The sequence below is a fragment of the Osmerus eperlanus genome, chromosome 2, assembly GCF_963692335.1.
Source record: "Osmerus eperlanus chromosome 2, fOsmEpe2.1, whole genome shotgun sequence".
Taxonomy (NCBI): Eukaryota; Metazoa; Chordata; class Actinopteri; order Osmeriformes; family Osmeridae; genus Osmerus; species Osmerus eperlanus.
The window spans coordinates 20,647,700-20,668,081 of NC_085019.1; the positions used below are offsets into that span (position 1 = coordinate 20,647,700).

General features: G+C 38.2%; 1 protein-coding gene across 2 annotated transcripts; it reads left to right on the forward strand.

Moving 5' to 3' along the window:
- Positions 1 to 4,906: 4,906 nt before the first annotated feature.
- On the forward strand, positions 4,907 to 19,958 carry LOC134034423 (uncharacterized). 2 transcript variants are annotated; one of them, XM_062478996.1, is made up of 8 exons: positions 4,907 to 4,991; positions 10,928 to 10,975; positions 11,233 to 11,910; positions 14,022 to 14,069; positions 14,282 to 14,923; positions 15,264 to 15,320; positions 15,529 to 16,731; positions 17,007 to 19,958. In XM_062478996.1, exons 1-8 carry the CDS (start codon positions 4,919 to 4,921, stop codon positions 18,944 to 18,946), a joined length of 4,689 nt encoding a protein of 1,562 aa, XP_062334980.1. In that variant the 5' UTR covers positions 4,907 to 4,918; the 3' UTR covers positions 18,947 to 19,958. The 2 variants fall into 2 exon arrangements, with proteins under 2 accessions (XP_062334980.1, XP_062334990.1); XM_062479006.1 differs by lacking the exon at positions 15,264 to 15,320.
- Positions 19,959 to 20,382: the final 424 nt, after the last annotated feature.

The window sequence follows — 20,382 nt, forward strand, 5'->3', positions numbered from 1 at the left end:
TGACGGATAAATATGAAATTTGTTTTGAGATTACGTAAAATGTAATCTTCTCCGTGAGAACTATATGTTTTAAACAATGTGTTTTCTATTTTTTGGTGTATTGTTTACTGACTGCTTGATAGTGTATATCATTTTGATCACTTTGTTTATGATTTGAGAGCAGTGTTTGATTTTGAGCGCAGGTATATCTGTTTTGAGGCGAAAGTTTCATTTTGCAAGAGGATTCAGAGGTTTTGTAAATAGTGCTTGAAGATGAGGTTTTGTGTTTACAGTTTTGAGAAAGTGGGTGACTGTTTCAAGAAATGTGTTTTAGCAATTGTGAAAAACTGTAAAGGCTTACAGTTTTTTTTATTCGCTTTGGTACTATTTTCACAAGTATGTGGTAAAATCTCACAACTGTTAGTACAAAATTCAAAGCAGATCATCAAAAAGTCTATTTTTTCAAACATGTAATCACTTGTTCAATTAACAAAGTACAATGCACAAACTACACAATCACTTTTTCACGATACCTAAACAGTGTGTCATCAAAGAAATACCTTTCATATGAAGTAATTGTCTTTCACAATGCAATGCTCACAATACTTTTGATATGCTTCTCATCTAATTTGCGTAAATACATTTGACCAACACTTAATCCAACTGATCTTAATGGTTAATCACTGAACCGTTTGGTAAACCTATATATTTTCATTTCAGCAATAAACAGTATATTGATTTTGAGGACTACAGAAATAAAATGTGTTTTTGTACGAACATATACATTAACCACACATGATGAATACTCGTTATTGCTACTTGATTTCAGATTTCAGGGGTAACCACAATTGGTCATTATATATACGTAAAAGTGGGGGCGTAAACACTGGCAATTTCTTTCAACATAGCAGGATAGACAGCAAGGAATAGGAAGAGCTTATGGACAAGGGATCTGTCAGAGAGGTGGGCATGGGCACCAACAGAGAGGTCAGAGAGTTGGGCATGGGCACCAACAGAGAGGTCAGAGAGGTGGGAATGGGCACCAACAGAGGTCAGAGGTATGGGGCCTCTAAATGTTATGTTTTGTTCTCTTTTAGTTACATAATAGAAAGTATACCTATGTTACAATTATATCAGAAAAATTGTAAAAACTACGTAATTTGCCCAAATGATTGTATACAATGTCTTCATTGATCCTTCACTTGATTACACATAGGATGGATATTTTGGAAATTATTATTTATTATGTAAATGTGAGTAATGTAAGTGTATTGCCTAATGTGAAACTGTGTAATCTGTCTTTTACATAGTACTGTAGCATATTAATTTCAGCACTTCTAAGGCCGATTTGAAACATGTATCTTGCATTGTTTGCTGTTGGATGAACTGATTGTTAAAAGTACTAAACTGAAAGAAGATCATTCTGTTGTGGTGATTAAACCAAATGTTCCCATTACATATTACAATAATCTTGTGTTTGAAACAATGATTATGTGGACTGAAAGCATTCCATCAGGTTTTGAAAGAATGACTAGCTGCGTTACAAGTGTGATCAGTTTGGATTTTTGTACTAAGAGTTTTGAAAATGTACACCTTACTTGTGAAAATAGTACCAAAGCGAATAAAAAAACCTGTAATGAGCCATGTTATGTGAAATGTACATTTATTGTGAATAGAAACAACTAAATAATTATTTACTTCATAATGATTAACTTTACAGCAAAACGTCTGACTTTAACATCTATTTTGACTGTGTGTGTGTGTGTGTATGAGAGAGAGAGAGAGAGAGAGAGAGAGAGTGAGTAAATGAGTGTGTGTGAAAGTGAGACGTGTGTGTGTGTGACAGAGAGAGAGAGTGAGTGAGTTTTTCAGTGAGTGTGTGAGTGAGTGGGAGAAAGGGAGACGTGAGTGAGTGTGTCTGTATGTGTGAGAGTGAGTGTGTGTGTGAGTGAAAGGGAGATGTGTGTTTGTGTGTGTGTGAGAAAAAGGGAGACGAATGAGTGAGTGAGAGTGAGTGAAAGGGAGACAACTGGATGTGAATGAGTGAGTGTGTGTGTGTGTGAGTGTCTGTACACATGTATTTCAGTCTTGTGGGGTTGGGTGAAAAGAGTGGGCCAAGGTGGGGATGGAGTTGGAGGGCAAAGGAGGGGCAGCTCCCCATTCTTCAATCTGTACAGGAGGCAAGCAAATACCTGAAAAAGCAGACAAAAAGAGAGGTTAGGATTCAGTATAGCATTTTAATGAAAATGGCATGAATTGAAAGGAGTTATAACTGACACTTACTGTGTGTGAGTGTTGGGTGCAGGATTAAATCCTGATTCTTCGTGCTTTAGCATTGGAAAATGCAGTGATGTCATAAATGATGGCCCATAAATGATGTGGGTTCAGAGAACCGGACCATGGCAGAAATTAAGAAGAAATGGTCCAATGTAAAACTTTAACCCTTGTGTTATCTTCGGTCATTCTGACCCATCAGTCATTATGACCCACCGTCGTATTGCGACAACTTTACCGCATACAAAAACAAAGTGAAGCATTTTCTTTTAACCGTTGGGCTGTCTCAGACCCCCCACATTGCAAAGGTTAAAAGAAAATTATTGGGTGTGCTCAAGCTTTCGGCGAGAGCACAATGTACACAATGTATGTGATATATACATATATACTGTGATATTTACAGTATATATAAAAATATGCCATAGACCAATAAATGACACTAATACTACAGAGCATTGACCCAAATTACCTACAGTTCTGTATCACCACCACTTGATTACATACATTAGATCCAATAGATTTTTTGGTGTGTGTGTGCAAGCTTCTCAAATAAATTACCCTTCATGATGGGAATAATAAAGTCTGTATCTATAGATGCCATTTAACGGCCATAATACAATCTAAATGAACGTATCAAACTGGATTATTTTAATATTTTCTGTAACTTACATGCAGGCTGAGGTAAGCTACTCACTGTTTCCAACTGTCCATCATCCAGTACAGACAGTAGTTTATTTTTTATTATTTCATAATGATCATTACGTGAGAACATAATTAATTTGAATTTCTGTCATTAATAAATATTTTTATTTTTTGTTATGGTAAAAAGAGCAAGAGAGACAGAGAAATCCCCACAGACTCCCTGGAATGATGCTAACTTGGTAACGACTGGGGTGCTGCTGACTCATCTGTTGTTAAGTCTGCTAAAAGGGGCAGGGAGTCGGGACAATGATTTAATATGAATATCTTGCTAAACGTTTCCCTGTAATGATTAAATGTTCATGAAATGTAGGCTAACACTAGTCTGTAGCTAGCTATCTTATTTCACTAATTTCACTAGTATGGACAAGCCAACAGGTTAATACCACAGACTACTGGCTACCCACCTTTCTTGGTGAAAAACTGGGTTACAGATTGAAAACCTCTCCTTTGTCTTTTCTCTATATATTTTTTCTGAACTTTTTTTTGAACTTTTTTGAAAACCTGATTTATATTTACCAGGTGACATTGTGATCATTATTTCTGGCGACTAGCGCGTCTACTGACTGCACCTAAACATCGTCAGTGATAAGTGCGCTAAGGCAGGAACAAACCATTTCATGCCGATACAGGGGGGTGGTGGGTCAATATGGATGTTTACTTTTTGGTCAATGGGGATATTTAACTTTTATTGCCAAACACAAGTAAAAACAAAGAGATCATTAATTGTATTATTATATTTAAAATATATATATACTCAATGATGATGGTATATATGATATTTAATAAAATGTAATTTCATATTAGTTTTTACCAATTTTTTGGGGCCCCTGTCAGTCAGGGGCCCCAGAATCGTCCTAACTTTTCCCCCCTATAAGGCGCACCTGACTGTGCCACATCACAAATAACCAAATTTAAACTGTGGCTCCCACATGGCACATACAGGACCTTCTTATTGGTGTCTAGCACTCTCCTCTGTACACCCTGGTGCTTATGTTGCTCCCATTGTCGTATGCCTGCCCACGACAGTCAGAGATGTTAAGATCCAATTTGGTCAGTTGGTCCATCAAAGTTTGATACAGTCCTTTCCCAGTTGTGTCATGGACGTCAACAAATCCAAGAAAATGCTCCTCAATGGAAATACCCACATTTTTCTTCACAGTTTACAATGCGCATTACAAGGGATAGCTGTTCAGTATGGCTGTTGTCTGGTGTACAGCCCATTATGACAGCAACATCCTTGGCTCTCTTTATCAGAGATACAACAGCATCTGTGGTCTTTTGTGCTATTACAGATATGATCTCATTTTGTATCTGTTTGCTGAGGTAATGATCTTTGCATTCTCCTCAAGTGTTCATTCATTACTGGGTCGAATTGGGGCATTAATTCAACCTGACCCAGGAAGTTCCCATTTCTGGGTTGGTACAGGTGTTCAGTGTGTCCTCGAAATGCTAAATTTCGTTCAGCCAAATGGCATACAATGGCAAAGAGTCTCCTCTCGGCCACACTCGACCTCTTTTTCTGGTCCACACACAGTCCTCCCCTCTTCCTCACGCTCTCTCTTCATATACACCCTCCTCAATCACCCCCAGGTGTGCCAATCAGTGCTTTTGTCTTTGCTGGGCTGATCCATTTATCACAATACATTTCCGCATGCAACAAACACTGCATTCATCAACCTGCTAATGTAACCAGACCAGACTCGGAATCCAAGTGCTGAGGGTTTATTAAGAACAGGGTAGTCCAGGAACAGGCAGTAGTCGATACACAGGCAGGCAGGTCAATAGAGGTTATCCAAAAAAGTGGTCGGAAGACAGGCAAATGGTCGATCACAGAAACGGACAAAACTGAATAGGCAAGGTGAAATCAATTAACTCAACTCAGGGGAAGCAGAGCGCAGTCTCCTTGCAGGCTGCGCAGAGTAGCCTACGTAGACAGCTACCTTCACAGGAATGGGTTAACTGGATGAGTTTATACTTTCACTTTCACTTCCTTGTTATCTGTGACCATAAAATGGCGGAGTCTGCAAAAACTCTCGGTGAGCATACTAAAAAATACAACTTGAAATCTGAGAAATATTTCTAAACTGGAATGTTGATAAACTGACTAAATGTAATCTACTGTTTTTATAATAACAATACTTCCTAATCAAGCACACATAACTTACTGATGCCACAGGCACTTTCAGCACTTTCAGTCTTTCAGCATAACCTATACACAATTTCTGATTCAGATTACGTTTTTTTCTGTATAGCCTATGTCCTAAACTTATATTATATAGCCTACATTGCTTCACAACATGTTTTATGTCTAAATTCATCATGCCCTATATACAGTGTCTTCAGAATGTATGGTGAAGTCAGGTAATTAGGGACACTTTTTGTATAGAAGATTTCTTGGTAGGATAATCGATAAGAAAACCACACAAAACTCAAAAGACTACCTATAGTCCGTAAACTGAACCCTATTATCGTTTCATTCCGCTCCACAGTCTGGCATCTACACAATCTTTAGCTCATAAAAAAGAACGAGTCGTGCTTAGCTACCAAAAAAAAGTTCGTCGCTAACATTCCAGTCGATTGTCGATGCGTCTATGTTTAATGCAGAACTAGTGACCTTTTTTGATGAACATTCTAGAATTTTAATTCGTCAAGTTTGGCCCTTGAGAGCTTCCGGTTTCAGACGCGCGAATGATTGTTTTGATGGAAGTCAGTTTAGAAGAAGTGAGCAAGTTACTGTGGCAAAAAATGTTGCTGTGTTTGTCTGTTCGTCGAGATACCGAGGTGAAATCAGTTTCATATTCGAGATTCAACAGACATTCATATTCGTACCTCCGTTCAGGCTCCGCATCATATTTAGGGACCGGGGTAAAAGAGTTGACAGTCACCATACAAACTTCAAACTTGTTGCACATTCTTCTACTACTGACTGACCAATTTGTACAACCTTTGGTTTGGTGATAATGTTGATTATTGATTAACCCATAGCCAATAAATCAATAAAAACACAAATATTTCAGTATTTCCTCAATATCTTTGTCAAAAATGACCATAGAAGCTTCAGACCTGTTTCACATTATTCTACTACTAGCAGACCAAGTTGTCCAAGCTTTGGATTGGTGATAAAGTTGATTATTGATTAACCTATATTGCCAATAAATCAAGAAAAACACCAATATTTCAGTATTTCCTCAATATCTTTGTCATAAATGACCGGTCGTCGAGATTGGGGAAGAACAAGTTGTCAACCAGTTTAAATGTCCTATAAAAACGGGACGAGTGGGTTGCTGCTGTAAAGTATATAGCTTGTTGATCTTTCAACGTTGTTTCAATAGTGGAAATACCGTTAGAATAGCGTTGATTTTGGTTTGTTTTTCAACGTTGTTTCAATAGTAATATTAGTGGAAATACCGTTAGAATCGCGTTTCAATATGAAATAAGGGTGCAAAATGATGATTGTTCAACATCATAGTCTGACGTTGTTTCAATGAAATTAGCGTTGAAAGCGGATGATTCAGCGTAGTTTCAATGACGTTTGCTATCTGGGTAGTGCTTTAAAAAGGTGGTTTGGGGTGTAGCGGAGATAGCTTGGGTGCGGCCGCCCCAGGGCCCCGTGCCAATAAGGGGCCCCTCAAACACCACTGATCTTGCATCACTTACATTTTGACAGTTTAACCTTCTGTCTGCTTCTTTCTCAAATAGCTTTTTTGTTTTTTCCAGAAATTAGACAATATTTATCCAGGGAGTACAGTTAGACAGTGGCTGCGCCATAGATATAGGCTAGCACTTAAGAGAATAGTTACGAAAATGGAGAGAGAATGTAAATCGGGCGCATTAAAAAGAAAAGAACGAGATAGTAGTAGAAGTGTGGTAGCATCGTGTGCTCCTCTCACATCGTACTTCTCATCATCTGATTGAGCACACTTGGCCTGTTCAGCATCGCTGTCAATCAGCTGTCGTTGTCTGTGGTGTTAAAACATTTTTACTTGACTGGCAAACTGTTTTCTGTGTTCGTAAATACAAATTTGTCCAAAGAATTGGCTTTTCTTTGTGTTTTTTTTTTAACATGCTTATGGCTCAACAAGTGACGTTATAACATGTGCATTCATCAGATATTTAACCGTTTTTCTTTTACGGTTAATTTTTTTTTAATGACTTGGTAGCAGAGGGCCTCGTGATGAAGCTCCGCCCCCACTGTACTGAGTCTAGCTCCGCCCCAACTTGTCATGGAAGGGAATTTCCAATCATGCCTAGCATCAGTGGCGATGTGTCCTTTCTTTGGTTACTGAATTTGCGCAACAGGCAAGGGATCCACCTGAACAATAAATATACTTCAGTAGAGATAACTCGGTTGTGGATCTGACACTGCATGCGTAGTCCTAGGCTATGGCTAACTCTCATATCCTCCTGTTTTTTTTAACCCTCGACCATACACTGGGTTCAGAAATGACTGCGGGTGATGTAAAAACAGCAGATAATATTGAACATTTATCAGTGGGTTTATTAATTACTACAATTTCACAGCAGTTATTCAACAAGTAACCAGCAGATAGCCTATGCTGCACACCTCCCCGACCGTTGCTTTTAGTATGCAGGCATCACAGCTGGTCTAGGTCTTTTTAAGCCGTCATGTCTTAATATGTACATTGTTTGTTGACTCCCATTAAAAAAAATAGTTGTAGGCATCAGACTTTTATAGGCTCCAATAACCTCTCCTGACTGTAAACACACTCTACCAAATACTATTTGGTAGGCTAATGTAGCTACTATTTGAAATAGTAGACATCGGGATAGATTAGCTCTAGCCCTACCTTAGGTAGGCTATCAATTTCAGATCAGCCTAAAATAAATTATAGCCTAAAATAAATAAAGTTCTGATCCAGTGGGTCGGTTAGGGGACACTATTCGATGTATCGCTGCTATCCACAGCCAGTTAATTGATGGTAATATGCGCTAGTCTATGGAAGCAAATCGTTACCAAAATTCAAATGCAAATGCATTTCCAGAAATGCATTTGCATTTTAAGAATGTGGCTGCATTATTTGACTCATAAATGAAATTAGTAATCAATCATCCTATTTGCATTTTAATTTTCTTCAAGAGTGCTCAATCTTTCACTAAATTAAAATGAAAAAGAAATAGACATTTGAGATTTAATTTTCAAAACATGCCCCAGCAAATAGATACCAAAATTCAATTTGAAATGTAAAATTTGTAAAATTAAATTAAAATTAAAATTAAAATGCATTTCCAGAAATGCATTTGAATTTGAATTGTGGTCACGATTTTGCAGCCACGTTCTTAAAATGAAAATGCATTTCTGGAAATTCATTTTAATTTTCAAATTTTACATTTCAAATTGAATTTTGGTATCTATTTGCTGGGGCATGTTTTGAAAATTAAATCTCAAATGTCTATTTCTTTTTCATTTTAATTAAGTGAAAGATTGAGCACTCTTGAAGAAGAAAATTAAAATGCAAATAGGATGATTGATTGCTAATTTCATTTATAAGTCAAATAATGCAGCCACATTCTTAAAATGCAAATGCATTTCTGGAAATGCATTTGCATTTGAATTTTGGTAACGATTTGCTTCCATACTAGTCATGTTAACTCGATGGTAAAGTAGCTAGCGATAATGTAGGAAACGCGCTAGCCGGATGTAGTTCAGGGCCTTGCGATCTAAACTGATCTGTTATTGTTTACGTTCCAAAAAAGGTCTATAGAGCCCCGGACGTCACGTGACTGTACTGTTTATGTCGCCATTTTGGCAGGAAAGTAGCGGCAAAAATGAACGGCGCCAGCAGGCATTTCAACCTGTCCGAGTTCACTGCGCACTTTAATTCAAAAGACATACGCAACTATAAAGCAAAACTTGATCGATTAAACATTAGTGATCCATATAATGCTCCCGGAGTTATTTTTTTACGACCTTTACGAGTGAAACGGAAGGCTTCCATGACCTTCTGTATCCAGATATTTACAACTCTCTATCAACTTTCATTCGTCCTACTCTAGAGAATCTTTGAAAGCCTACAAAAGCCTGGAGGGATATAAATGGACGCAATCAGCGGGAGTAGTGATGAATATTCAGCTTTGAAGTCTACCGGCTACAAATTGCTATGTGTAACGTTAGCTAATGCAGTCGGTTTTATAACTTCTATAGCTAGCTAGTGTTAGCTAGTCTGTAACGTTCGTCAACGGTTAGCTACTAACTTTGGCTAACGTTCATTATATCAGTGCACTTTTCATCACAAAAATGCCATAACATTTATTACAGATAAGTCATTCCAAGAGACTGAATGATCTTCAGTTGAAGCCATGGGTGGTTGTCAGGAATTATGGGGTTCTTCTCTCTGGATCTTAGGAATCCTATAAAATGCTCTCCCTTTATCTTTTCCCCGATGGTTCAGGCATCCCGGCGCACAGCAGCTATCCACCATGTTAAATCAACGTTTACTGAAATAGGCAGCAAATTAAACTATGTATAATATGTATGTAAGTATATATGTATGTACACTCTGGCGCTCCACTTGGCTCTCCACTTTACTGCCAAAATGGCGATGACCGGTGCATGCTGGGATTGCGTGACGGCACGGTTCGACACGTGATCGTTCTACACCAATAAGGTAGCTGCTTTTTGTCCACATGGATGGATATGGTTGTCAAATAGAGGATGGGACCTTGCACGTTACCGGGATGACCAGAAATTCGGCCCCTGACAGTGTTTTGCATGTGATACACTGCGGCTGCAAAAGTGCCTGTGAGACTGGCAGATGTACCTGTTTTTCGCTAGGACTGTGTTGCACAGACTTATGTCGTTGTTGTAATTGTGCCAACACAAAAGAAACTGAGGAACTGAAAGATAACTGTCCTGACACTGACAGTGAGGACTGTGTGTCCTTAATCTGTTATTCAGGAATTCCTCATTCTTTTCGTGAATAATTCGCGATTTCGTATGTTTGAACCTCTGAACTTACCGTTGGACATGCTGGGCATGAGATGGGAGGGCATGAGACGGGAGGCTCCAGGCTGCATCCATACACTCTTGGAGATAAAAGTCCGCAGGGACCGTATGTAAAGTGGTGCAGTTTCTTTGGCTGCAAAGCCGGTGTTGGTTCTATGAGCTGTGCGGACTAGAATGATCAGAGTTGGCTTAGCCTATGTCGTCTGAAAAATCTTAGATTTTTCAAAATAAAACGCATAAAAACATAAATTAAAAATTGCCATGTGACCATGGCATTTAGCTGGATAATGCCCCCCGAGGTGTCCATTATCATTATCCCTTACTTACACCATGGTTACTCCACTGTGGACATGGTTACTCCACATGCTCCGCCGTTACACAGTTTGGATTGCATTCATAAAGGGGAGACTGTCTCAATTTTTTTTCTTCTCAACACAAAAACCTTAAACTCGGCAATCAAAACCAATATCTTTCTTGTTCAACAACATCGCATTCTGAGGAAATATAGGCTACCCCAGCTTTGATTACCAAAGGAAATGTATGGACTATTCTGTTTTCAGACCTATCAAACCTACACATGTACTGTGAAAATAATGTAATGCTGGGATATACAGAACAAAATAGACTGAGTGGTGAATTTTGTGGCAAGGTCACATTTGAAAGCTTGTGTTATTTTGGTGAAAACCGCCCTATCATATGGAAAATCGAATGCTTTCATTATGCATCTCAAAAACAGATAATGTTTTTATTACAATAGCTTCAGATATTGGCATATTTAGCATCTTTCACATCTAGGATGAATATATGACCATGTAGCATAGCTTTTTACACTAATGAAGAACCAACATCACCCACTACAGAATTCAGTTCAAGGAGCACATGCAATCTTGTTACACTCAACTATTACACTTTTGTAAATGAATGCCCCAAATGCTTGAATTGCATTCAGAATGAATGTTCCATTCTAATAGTCATTCCATTGTTCTATCTGATATGTTTCATTCTCAGACAGAGGAATCAAGAAGACCAGCAGCTATGAATTATTGCCTCCTGAAAGTGAGTTGATTCATAAATCATGTCTACCCCCAAGTTATATGGCATGATATATCATAAATATGGGAAATTATCTTCATAGTTGTGTGTAGTGTATGTATATATATATATAGTAATAATATCTCTTTGCTTCAGTGTTCTTCATACATTGTATATTACTCTTTGGAAAGTCTTAGTGTGTGTAGTGCCATCAGCTGTGCCTGTGAGCTGCACTTACTAAAACAAATTAAACCTTGTGATTTCTGACATTTACTCCACAGTGTCTGAGGATCCTCCAGAGATGAGGATTGTTCTTCTGGGGAGGAATGGCAGAGAGAAGAGCATTGTGGGAAACATCCTCCTGAACAGAGAGGCGTTTGATCTCAACTATGTTCTGCACCAGACTGAGAGAGCCAGGGGACTGGTGGAGGGAAGACGCTTCACTGTGGTCATCACTCCAGACCTGTTACACCCAGATATCTCTCATGATAAACTGTCAGAGGAACTGCAGCAGTGTGTGACTCTGTCTGCACCTGGACCTCATGTGCTCCTCCTGCTGGTGACACCTGAAGAGTTCACTGAAGATGAGAGGGACAGAATCAGACACTTGCTTGATTCTATTAGTGGAAAGTCCTGTGACTGCTCAATGGTGGTAGTAACTGCTGAACGAGACAGAAGACAAGACTTGGAATCCTGTGAGGATATAAATCCCCAGGTACAGCAATTGATTGGAGAATTTAGATCGAAATACTTCAAGTTCAAACAATCTGTCGACCACACCGAACTTATATCAAGTATAGACAAGATTGTGGAGGAGAACAGAGGAGGACAACTCACCTGTGAGCTTCATGAAAAGTCTACAGGAGGAGCAACAACAGAGAGAGGAGCAGAAGCAGAAGAGAGGAGTTGGGGGGATGAGAGAGGAGCGGGTGAATATGGTGAACGTGGCATGGCTGTTGGTAAGTGACCATGCTAAATGGCATAAGCTGCTCTTAATTATTTGTAATTGTCAAGTTCTATCTCCAACAATGCTGGTCCACTTGGCAAGACCCAGGAAGAGACACAGAGAGACGCAAGGCTCAACTCGGCTTTAGTGATTTTTATTGGACTTTTACTCCAGCAGAATAAGCAGGTTGAAAACCTTAAAGAAAGAAACAGATTCTAAGCGTTCAAAATAATAATTACAACTAAACCGTTCTACAACACAAATAGAGGCTTGCAACTAAAATACAGGCAACTGAATACATGGTTCCAAGCTAAGCTACTCAACAGTGGCGTCTCAGTGGTCTTCCATGCATTGTTTGTGCATGGGAGCTATGCACCTGTTTATGAAGCCCAATCATGCCCAATCAATGCAGTGGAAGCCACCGGTGATATTTACCTAGTGCGCCCTCTGATGTAAAGACTATCCAAATAGAAAACAATAGTAGAAACAGATAGAAATAAGAGGGGGTCAGATGGCTGAGCGGTTAGGGAGTCAGAGTCTTTCTGCTTTAATGTGGTCATTTTGCGATCTTTGGTAGTCTTTTTATTTTATAGTCTGTGGTCAAATTATTTTAGAAGGGATTATTTTTCACAATCGGCAACATGTCTACTCTTCTTTTATTGAACATAGACTAATGATAGTATCAACAAAAGGAGTCAGATGGCTGAGCGATTAGGGAGTCGGGCTATTAATCAGAACGTTGTTGGTTCGATTCCCCGGCTGTGCAAAATGGCGTTGTGTCCTTGGGCAAGGCACTTCACCCTACTTGCCTGCAAGAGGTTAGGGTTGCCTCTTTCTGACAAAACAGTAATCCGTATTACATTTGTAAAAAAATAAAATAATAATATTATTATATAAAAAATATTGTCACTACAAACATGGTTCAATTTATGCTGAAGCATTTGGAGCCCAAAGCTGAATAGCAGTACAGATCCCAGTAACTGTTACAGAATCAATTGGATGAGCCCACCTTTCTAAACAAAATTCTTAAAACACAAAACATGCAGCCCCAAACTGGAACACAAATTCTTATAACAAAAAAGCATGACACAAAACCAATCTTCATCAAAACATACAACCTGACATTGAATGTTCAATCAATGGTCAACACAATGGTCCAATAAATACAAACTACAATTATTATTATAGCCTAATATAGTTAACCCTGATTGGGCCTTTTGTTGATACTATCATTAGTCTATGTTCAATAAGAGAAGAGTAGACGTGTTGCCGATTGTGAAAAATATTATTTTCGAAAATAATTTGACCACAGACCATAAAATAAAAAGACTACCAAAGATCGCAAAATGACCACATTAAATCAGAAAGAAAGTCACTCAATATACAGAAACAAAAGGCTTTTTACATACAAGATACTTGTTTTTTCCTTGACAAATTCCATGTACTCTGCAATCTATTGTATATGCATACAGCAGAATACAAATAAAAAAACAATCGCTAAGAAAACACAGCACAAACAGGCAAGTGTTGCAACACAAATGTCAAAAATGCAACGCAAATGCAGTATATACCACATGGTCTCCATTTGTTCCAGTTTTCATCAGCATCACACTGGATGTTTTCCCTGGCAACACATTAAAGAAAATGATGCACTACAAGGTGTGCCTGTTACGCATGGATCAGGACTGATGGTTTTTGCAAAGAAGTCTTGGGACACTTTGTATAGATTACCAAGAAACCCACCCAAAACTCGGAAGACTACCGAAATGGATCTCTGCTGTATTTCTCTCAAGATTCAATTATGGCAAATAAAATTACTTACTTACTTGGAAACCTTGGACCTTCAAACACACCGAGAACCTATACTGTATACAGGACACGTCCATAACATTTTATAGGATAAGTTTATGCTACACAAACAGTGCTGATGCAACAACATCCAACGGTTCCCTGCAAAGTTTATTTAGGCTATATAAATGTTAAGTCTAATTAGGGATGTTAATGATAATCATTAATCAATAAATTGTCATTAAATGAATGCCCTGAATGCTTGGATTGCATTCAGAATAAATGTTCCATTCAAATTCTCATTCCATTGTTCTATTTCATATGTTTTATTCTCAGAGAGAGGAATGAGGAAGACCAACAGCTCTGAGTTATTGCCTCCTCTCAGTAAGTTGATTCATTCAAATTATTCTGTGGTGTTATATATTGTAAATACTATAAATAATTGTTATACTTATAGGATGTCTGTGGTTCAATGTTGTTCATACATTGTTTACTCGTTGGAAAGTCTTAGTGTGTGTAGTGCTAGTAGCTGTGCCTGTGATGTGCTCGTACTAAAACTAATTCAACCTTGTGATTTTGTGATGTTTGCTTCTCAGTGTCTGAGGATCATCCAGACCGGAGGATTGTACTTCTGGGGAGGAACGGCAGAGCGAAGAGCATTATGGGAAACCTTCTCCTGGGTACAGAAGGATTTCATCCTAACTATTCTCAACAGACTCAAATAATCAGTGGACAAGTGGAGAGAAGACGCTTCACTGTGGTCAACACTTCAGACCTGCTACACCAAGATATCTCTGATAGAAAACTCTCAGAGGAACTGCAGCAGTGTGTGACTCTGTCTGCACCTGGACCTCACGTGCTCCTCCTGGTGGTGACTCCTGAAGAGTTCATTGAAGAAGAAAGTCGCAGGTTAACATATATCCTTAACTCCCTCAACAGTCAGCAGTCATTTGATTTCTCAATGATGATGATAGTTAATGCAGATAACATAGGAAAACCAATGGAAACCTATATAGCAGAAAATTCCTTGTTCTCTCAAATGGTCAAGAAATGTAGAGGAAGGTACTTTCAGCTGAAGAGCCTTGATGATAAAACTGAACTTCTAGCTAAATTAGAGGAGATTGTAAGGGCCCATGGAGGAGATCACCTTGCCTGTGATCGGTTTGAAGATGCTGCAAGTGGCACAACCGAGGAAGCAGCAAAACATCAGGAGAATTGGGAGACAGTGAGAAACGTTGGTATGTATGTAGTCCATCCTCCAAGAATGTTAGTATCATATGGATAAATGAATGGATATATTATTGTTAACGAGGCAATAAGACATGCATAAACTACCAAATCTGGCTGTAGGATAATATTCCAACTGAAAGATATTGATTTGCTTGATATGTTCTTGGAGTTTTGTTTAAAATATTTGGTTGGATTTATTTCATTCATATAGAAACAAGCACAAAGCTAAATTGCAGAAGCCAATTGAAATTATAAGAATATTAATCAATGTCTGCAGATACCCTGTTAAGGATATTACAGCATTATTGTTGACAGAACGCATAAGGTTTGGTGTTTAACTTTATTCAGGGGTGTCCATCATTCAAGGCAGTATTGGGCAGTCATCAGTCAGTACAAGAAGTTGTCGTAAGTTTCACACTATGGGGATACATTTACATATATTTCAACAATTTAATAGAAAGTAAAAGTGATTATATCAGTGCAAAATTATCTTAAAAGTATATATCATAGACAGTATATATTGTACAATTTACAATACTAACAATCCAATGTGTGAATTTGATAAGCATGTGTATATGTTATATTGTAATCGAATGCTCAATTATTTCTTCAGAAATTAGGATTGTGCTGTTGGGGACGAGTGATGACAAGCAGACATCAGCTGGAAACTTCATTCTAGGGAAGAATTCCTTTACAAAGTTTAGTCCCACCATGGTCTTCTCCACTAACACATGTGTATCAGCCAGTGCACATGTGAAGGGCAAGAAAACAACTGTTGTGAAGACACCAGACCTCTGTAGTCCAAAATTGACAGCAGACGGTCTGATGAAGGAGATGGAGAAGTGTTTGTCCCTGTCTGCTCCTGGTCCTCATGTATTCTTACTGCTGCTGAAACCAGAGGAGTTCACAGAAGAGAACAACAAAAGATTAAGGTGGATCCTGAGCCTGTTTGGTAAAGATGCTTTCAAACACTCTCTGGTGATCACAACACATGAAGGAGAGGGAAGAAATCTCTGTGTGACTCAGATCATCAAAGATTGTGGAGGACATCATTACAAAATGACACATGGAGGTGACCATTCACAGTTAACAAATAAGATAGAGGAGATGGTGAGAAGGAATGGGTGGAGATACCTGAAACATGATGAAGAGACACCACAGTCAGAGGGTAACATTCCTAGAATGAACTTGGTCCTGTGTGGGAGGAGAGGATGTGGGAAGACTTCCACAGCCGACACCATACTGGGTCAGAGAGAGACCAGGCCAGAGTCTCTCTCCTCAGCAGTGTGTGTGAAGAGAGAGGGAGAGGTGTGTGGACGCTGGCTGACCCTGGTGGAGATGCCTGCTCTGTGTGGACCAACACTCACTCAGGAGGAAGTGATGCGTGAGACTCTCCGCTGTGTCTCTCTGTGTGACCCTCCTGGAGTCCATGCTTTCCTCCTGGTGGTGCCTGTGGGTCCACTCACTGATGAAGACAAGGGAGAGCTACAGAAACTCCAGGAATTCTACGGCTCACAAATCAGTAACTTTGTCTTGGCTGTACTCACTCATGATCTTCAAGCAACAAATGATGAATTGATGGCTGTATTGAATCGCAATGAAAGCTGTGTTGATCTCCTACAGTCATGTGGAAAAGGGAATCAATTTTTTAATGACACACAAGTCCGCCAGCTCCTAGAGAAGATAGAAAAGAAGATGGCTGGTGACAGCTGCTTCAGTCTTGAGATGTATATGAAGTTGCAGTTGGAGAAGAACTCGAAAGAATTTCTGAAGAGGATTAATGAGCTGGAGAACCAGACCAAAAACATACAGACAGGTGAGAAGATTATGAATTTAATATATAAGTATGTATTAAAATGTTAATATCAGGAGTCTGTTAAAATAGTTATTTCTATAGAGAAAACTTTTGTTGTAACCTTTCATCATCATTTGACATACATATAGTACATTCAAAAGGTCTAACATTACCCAACATCTAAAATATTGTTTTGTGAAAATATGAAATTGTTGCCCATAGTACCAGTTATATTTGTTACATTGCTTATAAGAACACCTTACAGATTGTTTACATGACTGCATTTACTTTGTCAGGTTCCCAGAAGAGCAGCCTTGAAGAGTGTGTGAGGGTGGTGCTGATTGGGAGGACAGGAAGTGGAAAGAGTGCAACAGGAAACACCATTTTAGGGAAAAATAAGTTCATTTCTCAAACAAGTTCAACATCTGTGACAGCTGTGTGCCAGAAGGAAACAGAAATGGTAGATGGCAGGTCTGTTGCAGTAGTCGACACTCCAGGCCTGTTTGATACAACTTTCTCTAATGATCAAGTTCAAGAGGAGATAGTGAAATGTATCAGCCTTTTAGCTCCAGGTCCTCATGTCTTCTTACTGACAGTACAGATTGGAAGAACCACAAAAGAAGAAAAAGATACGTTGGATCTCATCAAGAGAAACTTTGGGAAAAATGCAGGCATCTACAGTATTGTCTTGTTCACAAGAGGCGATGATCTTCAGGAAGATCAGTCAATCGAGAGTTACATTCAAAGAGCTGATGTGATGGTGAAGAAACTGATCCAGGATTGTGGAGGCAGGTACCATGTCTTCAATAACAAAGACAAGAACAACCATGGCCAGGTCAGGGAGCTGATGACAAAGATAGATGAGATGGTGAAGAAAAATGGAGGAGGTTGTTATACCAACGAGATGTTCCAGGAGGCTGAAGCTGCCATCAAACAAGAAATTGATCAAATACTGAAACAGAAAGAAAAAGAGATGGAGAGAGAAAAGAATCAACTTAAAACCAAACACGAGGAGGAAATGAATGAAATGAAAAAAAGAATGGAGGAACAGAGACTTGAGGTTAAGAACGAGAGAAAACAGAAGGAGGAAGAGTTACAAAGAAAAGCAGATGAAATCAAAAAAATTGGTAAAGAAATACACGAGAGGGAGAGGCTGGAGAAAGATAAAAGAGATACAGAAGAACGAGAGAGAAGAGACAGAGAAGAGAAACAGCGGAGACAATGGGAGAGAACAGTTAATGACATGGAAAAGGCCCAGATAAAACAACGTGAACAGTGGGAAAGAGAACAACAAATAAGAGAAGTAGAGGAGAAAACCAGGATAGAGGAAGAGAGAAAACTATGGAACGATAAACTTCACAAAGAAAAAGAAGAATTTGAAAGGAGACAGAGGGAAGAAAAGACGAAGAAGGATGAGGGAGAAATAGAGTTTGAAAGAGTAAAACAGCAGTGGATGAGTAAAATTAAAGATGCAGAGAAGGGTAAAGAAGAAATAAAACAAGAACTTATTCGAAAGTATGAGAAAATGGAGAAAGAACATTCTGAAGAAAACAAGAGAAAGGAGGCTGTAGACAGGGAGCGAGAAAGACAAGAATGGGCTGAGAAAGAAAAGAAACTGATTGATGACTTTGACAGAGAACAAGAGGAAGTAAAGCAAAAACGAGAAAAAAAAGAAAATGATAGGAGACGTAAAGAGCAGCAGGAAAGAAAACGGCTTGAAACAGAGTTAAAAGATAAGAAGAGAGAAATGAAAGCACAACAAGAGCAATGGAAGCTGAAGAAGAAAATGGATGAAGACAAAAGAAAAAAAGAAGATTTAATTAGAAAAAAAGAGGAAAATAAACTGAGAGAACTACAAGAGACGTTGGAACAAGAGAGAGACAAATTCTTAAAGAAAAGTAATGAAGACCAGATTAAGATAGACGAAGAGGAAAAAAAGCGCCTGGAATTGGTAAAAGCTCATGACAAAGAAAAAGAAGAAATTAAACGGAGATATGAGGATGAGGCTCGGAAAAAAGCAGAGGAGTTTAATGATTTTAAAAAAAAATCTTGGGAGGAATACGAAGCTATGAAGGAGAAACATAAACAAGACTGTCAGCTGTTGGAAGACCTCTCAAAGCTAGACACTATAGAAAAACTGAACGAAGAAAGGAAACGACTAGAGGAGGAACATAAAAAACAAATAGAAGATTTTAAACGTGCCCATTATTGGAAACCAGGATGTTTTGTACAATAAATCAATGCTGGTATATAAAATATCAGGACACATTAAGGCTGTGGTGGTAGTAACAGTAGTAACTTGACTGATTGTCTCACGTGACCGTGTTTTGACTCCCAAATGTATGTGTACACATTCTTGAAATTGTGTACACCATGCTATTATTCTCAAACCAAATATTCAGTTAAAAACAAGTAGTAGTGCCATATAACTAGTAGGGAAGGGTTTAAAATTATCAGGTGTCATCAGAGAATCTAAATGGTTTAAAATATGGTTCAATGGTGTTAATGGTTTATAGAAAGTGTGTCCTTATGCATGTGTATGTAGAGTCTCAAGCAGTGTATGATTAATTTGGATTATTTGATCAACTAACGTGTAAAACAGTAATGATAAATTTGTGTTTTAGCAATACTGCTGTATAACTATCATGGTGTCCCTTGCTTGGACACTTCTGGATAATGTCTCACTAAATGATGTGATGTGCTGTGTCGTATTTGTGTAATATTACTTTTAGTCATTGATGCAAATGTTTTAATTGTCTTATGTTCTGACAATACATTTTGAAAGACAACTAGTAATCAAATTGCCTTTGTGTTTGGTGCATACCTGAACAAAAGCCAAATAACTTTTAACGCCTGAAGGGCCTTGTTCTACATAATGTTTAAAAGTTGTGTTTTAGGTGGAAATGCTGATTCAGTATCTATGTATATATACAGACAAACAAATATTAATAGGCTGGGAAGGGTTATGACAATAAGGGACATGAAAGAGACATGAATATTAAGTGAATCAAAAACGCATATGTTACTTCCTGCAATGGTAGACTGGCATAGCTGTATAAGTGCCTTATGCTCCGTGATTGTTTATTTTAAAATTATGTATTTTATGTATGTAACACCTAAGGTATTATGTTATTTTTTCTTGGGGATGTTATGCTGTACTTATTGTATGAACAATGAACAATGTTAAGCCTCTAGCTGGTTCATTTATTAGAGTGATTGCAGTGGAGTGATTAAAACAGTCAGTAACCCTAACGCTAATATTCATTAATATACCCCTTTGTTTTTTTTAATCAAATGTTCTGTACCTACCAAATTCTCTTTCAGTTCGATTGAACAAACAATTATTATCGATTATGGAATTTTTAAACACAATACTTTATCTGTTTTCCATTGCTACTGTATATACAATTAGTGGACAGCTTTCTATTAGTGTAATGCATATATTTAGACACCTTGAGAATTTTAAGACTTACTTCATCTGTAAACCTGTACTGTAGTACAGCAAGATAAACAAAGCTGTATTACCTGTCACAATACTGATCTAGACAATTTATCACAGTAAATTATGGAAAGCTTGATATTTGCACAGACTGTATCATTAAATATGTTAAATGTTTATTGACATTCCCCATGCCAAAGGACTTCAGAAACAATAAAAAAAAACAGACAGAC